The sequence below is a fragment of the Babjeviella inositovora genome (assembly GCF_001661335.1).
Source record: "Babjeviella inositovora NRRL Y-12698 unplaced genomic scaffold BABINscaffold_4, whole genome shotgun sequence".
Lineage (NCBI taxonomy): Eukaryota > Fungi > Ascomycota > Pichiomycetes > Serinales > Babjeviella > Babjeviella inositovora.
Genome location: NW_017566841.1, coordinates 566,871 through 578,858, shown reverse-complemented (window position 1 = coordinate 578,858; position 11,988 = coordinate 566,871). Strand labels below are relative to the sequence as shown.

General features: G+C 49.3%; 5 protein-coding genes across 5 annotated transcripts; 2 read left to right on the top strand and 3 right to left on the bottom strand.

Annotated features, from left to right (window-relative positions):
* Positions 1 to 55: 55 nt before the first annotated feature.
* Positions 56 to 356, bottom strand: BABINDRAFT_126514 (uncharacterized protein). The gene has a single exon (XM_019126993.1). It carries the CDS (start codon positions 320 to 322, stop codon positions 101 to 103), a length of 222 nt encoding a protein of 73 aa, XP_018986052.1. The 5' UTR covers positions 323 to 356; the 3' UTR covers positions 56 to 100.
* A 313-nt stretch (positions 357 to 669) lies between these two features.
* Positions 670 to 1,160, top strand: BABINDRAFT_126345 (uncharacterized protein). Its single transcript, XM_019126991.1, has one exon. The coding sequence runs from the start codon at positions 779 to 781 to the stop codon at positions 1,028 to 1,030; it is 252 nt and encodes an 83-aa protein (XP_018986051.1). The 5' UTR covers positions 670 to 778; the 3' UTR covers positions 1,031 to 1,160.
* On the bottom strand, positions 1,147 to 5,616 carry LPI9 (protein phosphatase regulator). Its single transcript, XM_019128557.1, has one exon. The coding sequence runs from the start codon at positions 5,128 to 5,130 to the stop codon at positions 1,291 to 1,293; it is 3,840 nt and encodes a 1,279-aa protein (XP_018986050.1). The 5' UTR covers positions 5,131 to 5,616; the 3' UTR covers positions 1,147 to 1,290.
* A 1,267-nt stretch (positions 5,617 to 6,883) lies between these two features.
* ISU1 (iron-binding protein) lies at positions 6,884 to 7,393 on the top strand (the record flags this gene model as incomplete). The annotated part of the gene is made up of 1 exon (XM_019130789.1): positions 6,884 to 7,393. The coding sequence occupies one exon, from the start codon at positions 6,884 to 6,886 to the stop codon at positions 7,391 to 7,393; it is 510 nt and encodes a 169-aa protein (XP_018986049.1).
* Positions 7,394 to 8,768: 1,375 nt separating this feature from the next.
* Positions 8,769 to 11,361, bottom strand: BABINDRAFT_160945 (dynamin-related GTPase). Its single transcript, XM_019128556.1, has one exon. The coding sequence runs from the start codon at positions 11,330 to 11,332 to the stop codon at positions 8,789 to 8,791; it is 2,544 nt and encodes an 847-aa protein (XP_018986048.1). The 5' UTR covers positions 11,333 to 11,361; the 3' UTR covers positions 8,769 to 8,788.
* Between the last annotated feature and the right edge of the window lie 627 nt (positions 11,362 to 11,988).

Sequence of the window (11,988 nt, the reverse complement as noted above, 5' to 3'; positions counted from 1 at the left end):
AACTTTAGCTAGCGTGCGCCACAAAAAGGTTCCCTTTTCCGATTATGCGCCTGGCCATGAAACACGAGGCCCCGGAAAATTTCCTATTACAGAATACATCTTAGCTACAGGTCATAGTTCTTGGCACTTTTGGCCGATGAGTGATTTCCAGTTGCGTGGCTGAACATTGGCAGTGAAATTTATGGCGACCGTGAAGGTTCTGGAGTGAAATTCTGGCTGCGACCTCCATGGGTGTGATTTGTGTAGATTCATGGCTGTGAAATTCGTCGTGGCTGTAACCGCAATCATTTATGAAATGATGGCAGAGCATTCCGTATAGCATGTAAAGAGATTTTGGTTTCGGTTACGTAAGCCTTATACGGTCGGACTGTATGCAGCTCCATGCAGCTCCCCTGCCAAAAATTTGCTTCAGCCTGGGGGGGAGCAGTGAGGCACAATAGATATCAAATTTCATCGTAGATCCCGGTGACTGCCCGCTGCGCTGCCACATTTTTTAGGAGGGATGGCTCAGGGACCATATTTCTAGGCTATGGCTGTGCAGGTAACACGGTATTGTTGTAAGCACCGCTATACGTCTCATTGGTACTGCCCATAATGATAGATATAGCCTTAGGGCGGTGCAGCGGTGGCTGTGTTGCCTCCCAGTTCCTGTTCTTAGAGTCATTGCTTCACGATCTGAAGGAGACTTAGACGTTACGGGAACCGCCTCTTTTTGCTCTTGGGTAGAGTCACACCACCCAGACTGAAAACTTGGCGCTTGGCACTGATAAGGTAGGGTATGTGCATTAAAGTTGGGATTCTAGCCCAAGCCAGTGTAAGGCGGGGAAGATGCATAATCAGACTAAATACTGATCCAACTCCCACATTGATGTTTCTAAGAGTGTTACGTAAGGGTGAAATAAAGTTCATCATTCATTTTTGTCAAGGGAACATGATTTCTCTACTACGTTTTAGTACGTCTTACACGCTATGGAAGTCATTGCCGTTACATAGGAAAGACATAAGAAAAAGTGTCGTCGACGATTTTTGAAATAGCTATTTATGATCATACTATCCCCTTTTCTACCAACTGGTAGCTTTTAACAATAAACCCATGAAAACCCTTTTCAATCACCTTTATTATGGTGTCAGGGTTATCATCCAGGCTCCGCTATATCGTCATCTACAAGGTGAATTTTGGTCTTTCCGGCTCCTATACCGTGGCTACGTTTAAATTTTCATAAATTAGTATTTTTCCACACAAATCGTTTCCATGAACATCTAATCTTCCGTAGACCGCCGAGTGTTCGCTTAGGCCACCTCCGGCTTGGACCGCACTCTTTCCACTGCCTGGAGCAACTTATTATATGTCTCATCCACCACGGCTTTGTAGTTGTCGTTCTCGCATACACACCCCTCCCGGTTCACCTCATCGTCAGAGCTAATGGACTCGGTGTCACCCCTAATTCTGCCATTGCGGCACACTTCGCAAGGAGTTGGGGTGTTCACTGCAACATCTTTTGGGTACAAAGTATCCAAGCGCACGCGATTGTGCTGGATATTATGGATGAGATCCGCGACGGAGTCAATCCCTTTGGCCTTGATGATCGCCTCACGCAACTCAGAACCCGACGGAACGACCCCTAAGGGAATAAAGGTGCTGTCCACTGCAAGTGGCTTTGCCTCGCTTTCGTCGTTTGCCGGCTCTCCCAATTCCATGTCCTTGCTTTGCATAAAGAAGCCGAACTTGTGCAACTCGCCTTCCTCCTCCTCCTGGCGCCGCGCCTGGACTGACTGCAGCGAAATAGAGCGGATCAACACCGGCATTCCAGTAGCGTTGTCAATTGGGATGTCAGAATCGATGACAACCTGGTGTGGCTGGTGCTCTGGTACAAGTATGTTTCCCGAAAGGACTTTTCCTGCCAACGAGTTCGCGGTGGTGGTGATTTCTGCAAAGTAGGATGTCTGGTTCGTCTCCTGGATCATTCTTGGGGACACTATTGGCCCCGACTGAATAACCTCACAGGAATTTTCGTGCAAATGGTCGTGGGGAGGCGGTAAAGCAAATTTCGGAGTACCAATCTTTTCTGTTTCATCTGTTTCCATCTCCCCATCTTCGTCAAACATCGCAGCAATCTTTTCCAAAGACGAATCAAGAAGACAGAAACGGAGTAACGTCTCCTTGCCCTCAAGCGGGAGCAAACCCTGAGTCCGCTTCTGGAATAAATCATCGATACACTTGTGGATCTCACTACGCATGTGTCTGGTCCTCTCAACCAATGCACGGGTAATGATCCGTTGTGTTTCCTCATCATCCCCTGCAGTCTCACTCGGCTTGTATTCCAACAACCGCTCTGCAGATTGGGTGAGCAACGACCCGTCGAAAATCAACTCTTCTTCGGTAAACACCGCATGCAAGTCCGTCGTTTCTCTATTTACGCTCTTCTCCATGTTCTTCATCAAATAAAACGCGATCCGCTTCGACAAATCCTCCGGTACCAAGTCTGTGTCAATATCCATCGTGTAGATCGTATTGGAAAGCTTCACCGCGGTGTAGAGCGACGCGATGTTGTCATAGCTTAAATCCCTATTCCCAATGAAGCTTACATTGATAAGGGTCTTGCAGTATGGGAGGATCTCGCTGATCGCCTTGATCGACAAGTCGCTCAATTTGTTGAGGTCAAAGTGGATGCGGCGGAGGTCTGCGAACAACGGAAGGTTTTTTCTCAACGCCGGAAGAATCCCCGGAAAGAGCCCCGGGAGCGACGAGAGATCCAAGAAACGGAGCGTCTTTACCTTTGCTAATGACTCTAAGAGCTGTGACATCTCGGCAACATCAGTGATGTTAGTAGAGTTGAGAGAAAAGAAGTAGAGTTGAGTGTTCTCACTGAACAGATGGATAAAAGGCTGTAGTTGCCCCCCGGACAAGTCGTTAAAAGCCACATCCAACCCGTGGCAGTCGCCTTCTGGATCATGAATCCATTCGCACAACATCTGCGCCTTAGCAACCGACAACTCCGTCTGGGCAATCCCCAAGCGCTGTGTCGCGATGAGCACACCGTGCCGGATCAACAACTGGAACTGCTCATCGGTCATGCGGCATCCGTTAATCACAAGTTCAGCTAATCCGCCTCTCAAGATCATCGCATTGATGAAGAGGTTCCAGTTCATCGCTGCGCGGTGCTGCGTGCACGGCGTTTCCGCTTTGACCTTCTGTTGCGAGATGTCTAACTTCGTGACGGACTTGTTTCGCGAGAGGAACTTGCAGAGGAACTTCCAGCCCTCGCCATCAATCGCGACGTTGCGTAAAGACAACTTCTCTAAATGCTGTGATCCCACAAGTGACAGGAGAAAGATCCACAACATCTCCGTTGTCATTGTCACATTGTCGAAGATGATCGTGTGGATTGGGGTAATGGAGATGAAGTCAGAGAATGACAACACGTCAATAAGTGTTGGCCGCGGGTTGAGCAATTTCAACACCTGCAACGGCCGGTGCTTATTCTTTAGCTGCTTGAGTGTCGCAGGAATGGGCAAGATCTCACGCAAATGGCAGCACCGGGTGTAGATAACATCGAGCGGGAGCTCCTGGAGAACGTGACCCTCCTCATCGTCATCGTAGACGGTGGAATTCTCTGAGGCAAAATGGTTCTCGTGGTGGTGGATCGGACCGTCGATGCCGAATCCGCTCACGTCGTGGACGATGTCATCCGAGGTGCCGGGCTGCGACTCCAGACGGAGTCGATTAAACGCAGAGGAGCCCTTCATATTGAGCTTCTTCACTTCATCCGCGAGCTTACGCGCCGCCACGTTTGCGTCATGCGCGTGCCGCTCAGCCTCCTGTACTGCTTCGGCCTGCGCCACCTGCGCCATCAACAACTCGCGCTTTCTCTCAGGCGAGAGAACAGCAGACGGGGCTGGGCTGATTTCTGTTTTGCTTTCGCGGCCCACGATCCCTGCATTGAGGCGGGGCGGTGGTTCGAGGAAGTCCAGGGGGATAACGACGTTACCACGCCGTGGATTGCGTGACGGGATCTGCTGTTGTGGATCGCTCGCGAGGCTATTCAAGTCGAACGTGACGCGACGGAGCTTGATGTCTTTGATTTCGTCAAGGGGAAGTGGCGGGAGTTTGTTCGGGTTTTTGTTGAGTACCACGCGGGTAGTGGTAGGAGTAGAGGCCACAGGCAAGAGAGGCACGGTGACAGGTGAGGCCACAGAGTTGCGTCTGGGCGCAGCTCCGCTGGAACTAGGGCGACGCTCCACCTTTTTCACCGGCGCAATATAACCGCCCACATCAAAGAACTGGTTGAAGGACTTGGCGATCTCCTTCTGTGAAACAGCCTGCTGCGCTGGCGATGCGTTGGTCGGCGACTTGCCCATCTTTCGCCACAAAAGGCCCCCGGGTGAGGCCGTAGTTGCGGACGCTGGCGCAGCCGTCATTGGAATCGGTATGGGAGCTGGATCTTCCACCGGCTGCGATTTGAACTTGGACGTGAGGCCACTGAGAAATGAGCGTTTTCCGGATGATGACGAGCGACTGAGCGCAGATGCAACGGGCGGTGAAGGCGCTTGAATACTGACAGACAGCCGTCTGGATGTCTGTGTGTCGCTTTTGGCGGAACTTATACTTACAGACTGTGTGATAGGAACAGACTGTGGTGGTATTGAGGCACGAGCTTCCAAAGCTGGGGCGAGAGTAGGTGCCGTTGGAGCAGGAGTCACTGGACCTGAGGAAAAGGCCGAGGCTAAAGCCGGAGTAGGAACGACCGCTGCCACTGGAGCCACCTGGTTCTCAAGCTGGGTAGTCAAGGCTGACTTGCGCGGGAGTGACAGATCCTTGGGCAAGATCGGGGTCGTTGGCGGATGAGCCAAAACCTCGGCGGGGATCTTCGAAACGTCGACTCCTGACGGCTTGCGCTTGGTGAGGTCCTTGGCGTCGTCGTCCTTGGGCTTTTTTTGTAACTTCTTAGATTTAACTCGGACGAGCCAATCAACATCACCGTTGGAGACCCCGGAGAGCTCCGCAATGGTGGAGGTCGCGGGCAGGGCAGTAGGGGCTGTGTGGGGTGTTCGAGGGGTTGCCGGAGGGGTTGCCGGAGGGTTCGTCGCTGTCGCAGGGGTTGCCTGAATCGAAGCCGCTGGGTCTGACATGTGGCTACACTTGTATGATTGAGGTATATATAGTACCGTGGGTAACGTGAAGGTTTGTCACTGGACAAGTTAAAGGTGGGACCAGGTATCTGAGACGGGTATCGTCAGGTAGGAGTAACTTTGCTATTGTTATAGACAAATAACGATGTTTACCGTAATAAATAATATGTGGCTTGGTGGTTATGAGTGTCGAGGGGCAATATCGATCTCTGGAATGACTTTATACAACAAAGATTTGTCCCTTTTGTGCTGGCGCGGTTGACGGAGAGCTTGAACGTCTTCGGCTATTTCTTTTTGGGCCCCCTTTTTTCTTGGCGTTTTGACAAAACAGATGAACAGAAGAGAGATAGTCTCAAATCAAAGGATGAGGAAGTGGGTGGAATATGTAAGCACGTAGTAAAAGCACCTGCAAAAGTGTCAATTCTTTTGCGGAGACCCAAGAGACGCTGAGTAGGCTGAGCTCGGCTGCCTGTGATTTTGGGCGCCGATGACGTCGCAGCGCTAATTAGTTCGGCGTGCGGTAAGCGCAAGAATCAATGCAGCGGCAGAATGAACTACGGGCCGGTGGAGAATCACTACTAAAGGGCAAATTTAGATAATCATATATTAGACAGATGGGCAAGTAATTCATTGGTACATACAAAAATACCGTTTTTTTTTTTTAATACCGTTCAAGATATTGGAGTCCGTATTTGTTTCAGGTGGAAAGGGACATTTCCCTTTGTAGGATGAATACCTCCTCCACCGGCTGTGTGCATGCCCCTACCGATGCATCTGGGAGCATCACTGACCTGCCGGTTTCATGACATAAGTTTAACGGCATACAAGCTCATGGGTTTCTGATGTGGCGTATTCGGCATCAAAGAATTAATCCTTTAAACGACGAGTGGATAGTGGTTGTACTTCTACCAGCTGGTAAAGCTAATGACCATGCAAAGTACGGTACCAAATCTGCTTATCCTGCATCTTCTATGAGTATGGGGCAACTCATGGTGTGTAACTAGTTCTCCATTTCTCCGTCTTTGGAAATTTATATCAATGTTTTACAAATCAGATAGAAAACTCAGGCTTCGGTGAATTCATCAAATAAACGAGCATAAACAACCATTTTGGTTCTCCCATGTGGGCGCTGCATATACTACTGTAGACAGCTAGGGTTTCCACTGGGAATTCCTTTTATTCCGAGCTGAGCCTGTTTGATGGGCCTAGCCAACCGACGAGACATTTAGGTTGGGTATGACTAGAAGTGGCTTGCGGAATAGCCAATTGCCGAAGTACCGATACTCGTGTACTGTAAGCACCATAACGGAGGTTATTTGCCTTACAAATCACGGACCTGCCCAGACTTGGGTGATCCCTTGGCAGCAATTGGCTAGCATAAAGCATTCTCGAGGAATCTATTTACCAATTTAGTATTACAGCACTTTAGTTATACAATTAGATAACCCTTTATTGAACTCCCCGTGATGGTATACCGCTGACAGACGCCCTATGACGATACCCTCACAACTACACCCCATAGTCGATATCTCCGATTGGTAATCACGCCTTCAACCCAGTAGAGTTATACCGAATCAGGCTTACCTCCGAAACGGAGACCGGGTAACTTCCACACCCCAGATCAGAAAGTCAAGCGGTCGTCGCACGACTGTTTAATTAGCAAGAAATATGACTCGAAAAAATGATAGAAATATCAGCGGCCTAAGCGCCCCCATACTTTCGTATCTTTTGTCACAACCAATCTTTACATACTATGTTTCCCAGAACTCTCCGCACAATTCCAACTGGCCTTGCCAGATCCATGGCCCCAAGAGTCACCTTGGCACCCATCTCCTTCACCAGACCCTATCACGAAAAGGTCATCGACCACTACACAAACCCGCGTAATGTGGGCTCTCTTGACAAAAACTTACCAAACGTCGGTACCGGTCTTGTTGGTGCCCCAGCCTGTGGTGATGTGATGAGATTGCAGATCCAGGTCAACGATGCCACCGGCATCATCGAGGATGTTAAGTTCAAGACTTTCGGCTGTGGTTCCGCCATCGCCTCCTCCTCGTATGTCACTGAGTTAGTCAGAGGCAAGACCCTCGAGGAGGCTTCCAAGATCAATAACGGGATTATCGCCAAGGAATTATCTTTGCCGCCAGTCAAGTTGCACTGCTCTATGTTGGCCGAGGACGCTATCAAGAGCGCCATCAAGGACTATACCTCCAAGAGAGGTAAGAGAGGCCCAACCTTGGGTCCAGACGCTGTTGCTTTATAGCCACCATACGATCATTTGTGATATGGGGTCACAACCGCACATCGCTTCACTTCGGGGTCGGTTCCCGTAATTTCTCACAGGGGTCTTCCCTGTTTACCTGTACATTCCCACCTGGTTTTTTCTCTCTCTCTCAATATTAGGTATTTATTTGAATGGTGTAGGTGATGATCTGGTCTCTGTGGTGGCCATTTAGCTCTGGGGTATCTCCTGGATACGTACCACTATCTTGAACGAAGGATTTTTATTTATTTTGGAATAAGGACTATCTGGATGGTGACCCGTTCAGGATTCATTGTGTCATGATATAGAGCTGCGTGGTTAAACTTCGGTGTGATCTATTTGGGTTATCAAATATGATGTATCGGCGGTATAACCGAGGAAAGTATCAGGGGAGGTGTGAATGAGGGTAAAGTGTACGCTCATATGATGATTAGGGGAGACAATATTCCTTCATTTCTAATGCCCTTTCAAGGTGTACTTCCTTTAACCTTCGGAAAATTTGTCGGGACTCGGATGACGGATTGAAGATGTTCAAATACGAGCGGGGTTTTGGTCTGAGCTAAAGGAAAGAATGTAAACCGTAAGGACCTTATCTCGGGGAAGGTATAATATATATATACGGGATCCTGCGTCAAAACAACAGCCCATGCTGCTAATTCCTATCCTCGTTTCTCAATCGGGTGGTGTCTCCCCCAGAGAACCCGTCATAGAAATCCTCGTGTGGAACTCGGTAGAAAGTCGTACGATCAGGCATGCATAACCCTGCAGCCCAAGGTTCTAGAGGTCGCAGTTACAGCCCTATACTATATGGCCGAACAATAGGGACTAAGTGGAATTAAGCTAAGACTGAGAGATGTTAGCTTCGGATATTAGGAATGGGATAAAGACAAATAGGAGGGATAATTTGGAAATTTGAACCATCAGTAAATTTAAGGACCTGCTGCAACTTTCAGGTTAGCGTGTACGAATCTGGTTCCAATCACTGGGGATGTGAAATGTCGTGCTTATGTACTCCGTGAATGTAGAGAATAAGATACAACGGCTGTTCCAACCAACCTTATGAATTTATCGACAGTAGCACTATTTATTGATAGTAGCACTATTCTGCAATTTTTCTTAAATGGCAATTGAACTAGTCAGTTCCTTCGGTTATTACCCCAAATTCTCTGAGCCTAACAATAAGCCAATCCATTTCTTGGCCATGGCCATAGACAGACACAACAAATCTCCTACTACAATCCCATGTGATTTATATACCACCTCCAAAACAAAACTCGGTAGCCTCCCCATAGCCATTAATAAAGCATTACTTAATTAATATCTTCATGTATTTACATTACCGTCACTGGTATATTGGTGTCTCTGATGCCGCCCCGTGATCTCGAGTACATCTACTTATCGCCAACCGGCCCCAAAAACGCCCTTTCTGGCGGGCTCAACCCCACCAGTCAACGAGTTAATCTTGGTCCTCTGTAAGGCAATCACGCTCTCGATTTTCTGCAATGCCTCCTCCAACAATTCCTTGCGTTGCTGTAATTCTACGTGGCGCTTAATCTTCGGGTCCTCTTTAGCAAACACCTCGATCTGCTCAGGAGTCATGTTCGTGAAGAAGCGGTAGTCCAACTCGCGGGGAAAGTTGTAGTAGAAGTCAGACAACAACTCCACGTTCAAGAACAAAATCGCCGTTGAGCTCAACTTCTGCGACACTGCATCCAAGAAGATTTCTGGGCACTTGTACTTGTTCTCCTTGAACTTACACGTGGATGACTTGAGCGCATAGTGACGCATCTTGAGTAGGTTGGCACGATCGCGCAAGAAGATGGCTTCACGACCCTTTGCTAACAACGTGGGCGAAAACCCGAGTGCCTCAGTACTATCCGGAGCTTCCTTCTGCTCCAAGTAGGTGATCACCTGCGTGAGCTTGCGGCCGCCAATAACCTTCTTCATGTGGGCAGACGCCTCCAGACACTGCCGCATTTCTTCCTTCAAAAGTACCAACGCGTGGTCGCGAGACGAGCTCCACTCGCGGTCTTCGAGCTCGATCTCGTACTTGTACGGTTTGATGCAGTTCTCGACTTGGTCCGCTGTCAGGTAAAAACGCGCACCAAGCACCGCTGTGGCGGCCTCACGCACCTGTTTCTGCGCCAGCGGATGGTTGCGTAAGTCGGTGTTGTTGACTAAGTTGTCGATTTCCGTTAAGAGCGCGTTGCTGATGAGGGTGGTGGAGAGTCTGCCGACGCCAGAGGTGGTCAAGCTAGACGTCGCGAGGTCCAACTTGCGGTGCCAGTAGCCTTCATCCTGCGCACGCGGCAAATCGCTCAAGTCTGGCTCTACAGAGAGCTCATGCTTCACCTCAAACGGTTTGTTCCAGTAGCGCTCTGCGAGTAAGTTCAACACCTTCTGATCCAACTGGTTCTTCAACAACGAACGAAGCTCGTTACGCCCGAAACTCTGACTGAACTCCTTCACCGACAGCTTCAACGCGTCTATGTTGTTGGCAAGGTATGTTCCGGGAGTTAACTGTCTGTCGTTGAACTCCACCTTGAATGTGTAGGCTGCCTCCTCCAACTCCTGTTGGATAGCGTAGTGGGTCGGCCGCAACGACATGGCCATCAGTTTCTCCAACACCTTCATCAATTTGCGCTTCAAGCTGCGTACTCCGACGGTAGTCAGGTGTGTGCCTTGATATACCTCTTTGTGTGCTTTAAAATACTGTGCTTCGCTGTTGATCTGCGAGTCCAACGAGGCCACGCCACGGCGGAAGAGCGACGTGCTCGTAGGCGGTTTCGTTACTACTCCGACGTAGCCCATCTTCAACGGGTACTTCTTGTTAAGCAACATATCCCTACCCTGCTCCGGATCAATCAAGTCGAGCTTAGTGATGACCCCAATGGTGCGCTCACCGCGTGGGTCTGCATCTTTAGATGCCTTGAGCGCAGAAGAATTTGCCAAATCCACGTCCGCAGCACTGATTGCCAAAATAATATTTGGAGCCTGGAGGTACTTGTCACATACCTCGCGAATTTTCTGTTTGAGCGCGGTTGGTTGGTCTGCGGCCTCCACCTGGATATACCCCGGGAGATCCACAAGGGTGAGATCCGGTACGTGCGGTGAGCGGATTGTGAGTTGGATGGGGTCATTCAGAATGGCTTCCGACACCGGCACCGCCATGTTCATGTCAAACAAAAGTTTCCGCACCTGGTCAAAATCTGTGATGTTGTTCATACGGAGCGCCGGAAAGTCCGCCACTTCCGCCGCCGAATCAGGAGTATTGATGAGAGTAAGCTCAATTGGGCGTCGCGTGACCATATTGGATCCCTTTGGGAGGAAGTGCTTCCCCACAATTGACTCCAACACCGACGACTTCCCGCTAGACTGCGATCCCACTACCACAATGGATGGAAGCTTGAGCGTGTCTGACTGGTCCACCGTCTGCAAGATCTGTCTGATTTCGATCATCAGCCGTGTGAGCGTGAGCATCTCGCTGTCCGTCTCGTCATCATCCTCTTCCTCCTCTTCTTCTTCTTCTGCCGTAAGGCCCACAGCAGCAGCAACGCCCACGACAGCACCCGCGTCATCTGACGGGGTCTCTGAGGATTCAGCATCACTGCTTGTCCTGAAGCCTCGGAAGAAGTCGCTTGTGGAGTCAATCACACCGTCCAAGAGGTCCCGCGCAGACGCGAGTTTGTCTTGGGTGTACGTGGAGGCCTGCTCGACTTTGTAAGCAACATAAGTCCCGCCAGCAGCTAGTGACCCGCCGACTGCGGCCGGAATCTTGGTGACACGGAAAAGGAACTTCGGGAGCGATGTGAAGGAGAAGAAACGCTGGGTGACGACACCCTGATAGCGGTAATGGACCGCCCGCACCGAGTGGGATGTATGGAAGCGCGGTTTCGGCCGGACCGCGTGTTTAAGCATCATAACACGTGTTAGCAGCATTGCGAATGAAACAATATTGCGAATGGGTTGCGGAGAAAAGGAGGCGTAAATATAGCGTTAAGAAGTGGTCTTGTCCTGCTTTATGACCGGGATGCGCACGTCCTTTGCCACTGTCACGTGACAAGATGATAGACCCAAGTGGAGTATTATACCGGAGGCTGATGGTAGGGTTGTAAGTTTTGCGAGCGATTAGTTAATATTCCGATGGGCGAGACCATGAACATGCGGTTATAATGGTTGGTTTTGTAATTTTCGCTGAGGGATTCAAGGATTAGGGCAGACCTAAGGCTCCCAAAGCCAAGGAGCTTTAATATTTTACATCGATACTATTAGCGCTGAAAACTCTCGGTGTATGTGCTGCTCGAGTATTTTCTTATTTGGATAGTTTCACTTCTACGTTCTCTTAGTATCATGTTTAATATCTAATTCGCACTATGCCTATAAACTCTTTGTTGTCCAAGATATATAATTGAAATGTTCCAAGGGATGGTGGTATAGGGCCGAAGTCTAAGTAATTGTGATGTCAGTCTCTGGATCACAATTAGTGTTAATCATGATCTCTATGTGGAAAAGTTTGAGAATTTATGTAACCAAAATATTAGAGCTTCCCTGATATTTCTCTTCGATATGTACCTGGCCCTGGGGGTCTCTCTTGT

Excerpts from the sequence above, each read along its gene's own strand:
- BABINDRAFT_126514 (XM_019126993.1), bottom strand. The coding sequence starts at position 322 with ATGCTATACGGAATGCTCTGCCATCATTTCATAAATGATTGCGGTTAC.
- BABINDRAFT_160945 (XM_019128556.1), bottom strand. The coding sequence starts at position 11,332 with ATGCTGCTAACACGTGTTATGATGCTTAAACACGCGGTCCGGCCGAAA.
- LPI9 (XM_019128557.1), bottom strand. The coding sequence starts at position 5,130 with ATGTCAGACCCAGCGGCTTCGATTCAGGCAACCCCTGCGACAGCGACG.
- BABINDRAFT_126345 (XM_019126991.1), top strand. The coding sequence starts at position 779 with ATGTGCATTAAAGTTGGGATTCTAGCCCAAGCCAGTGTAAGGCGGGGA.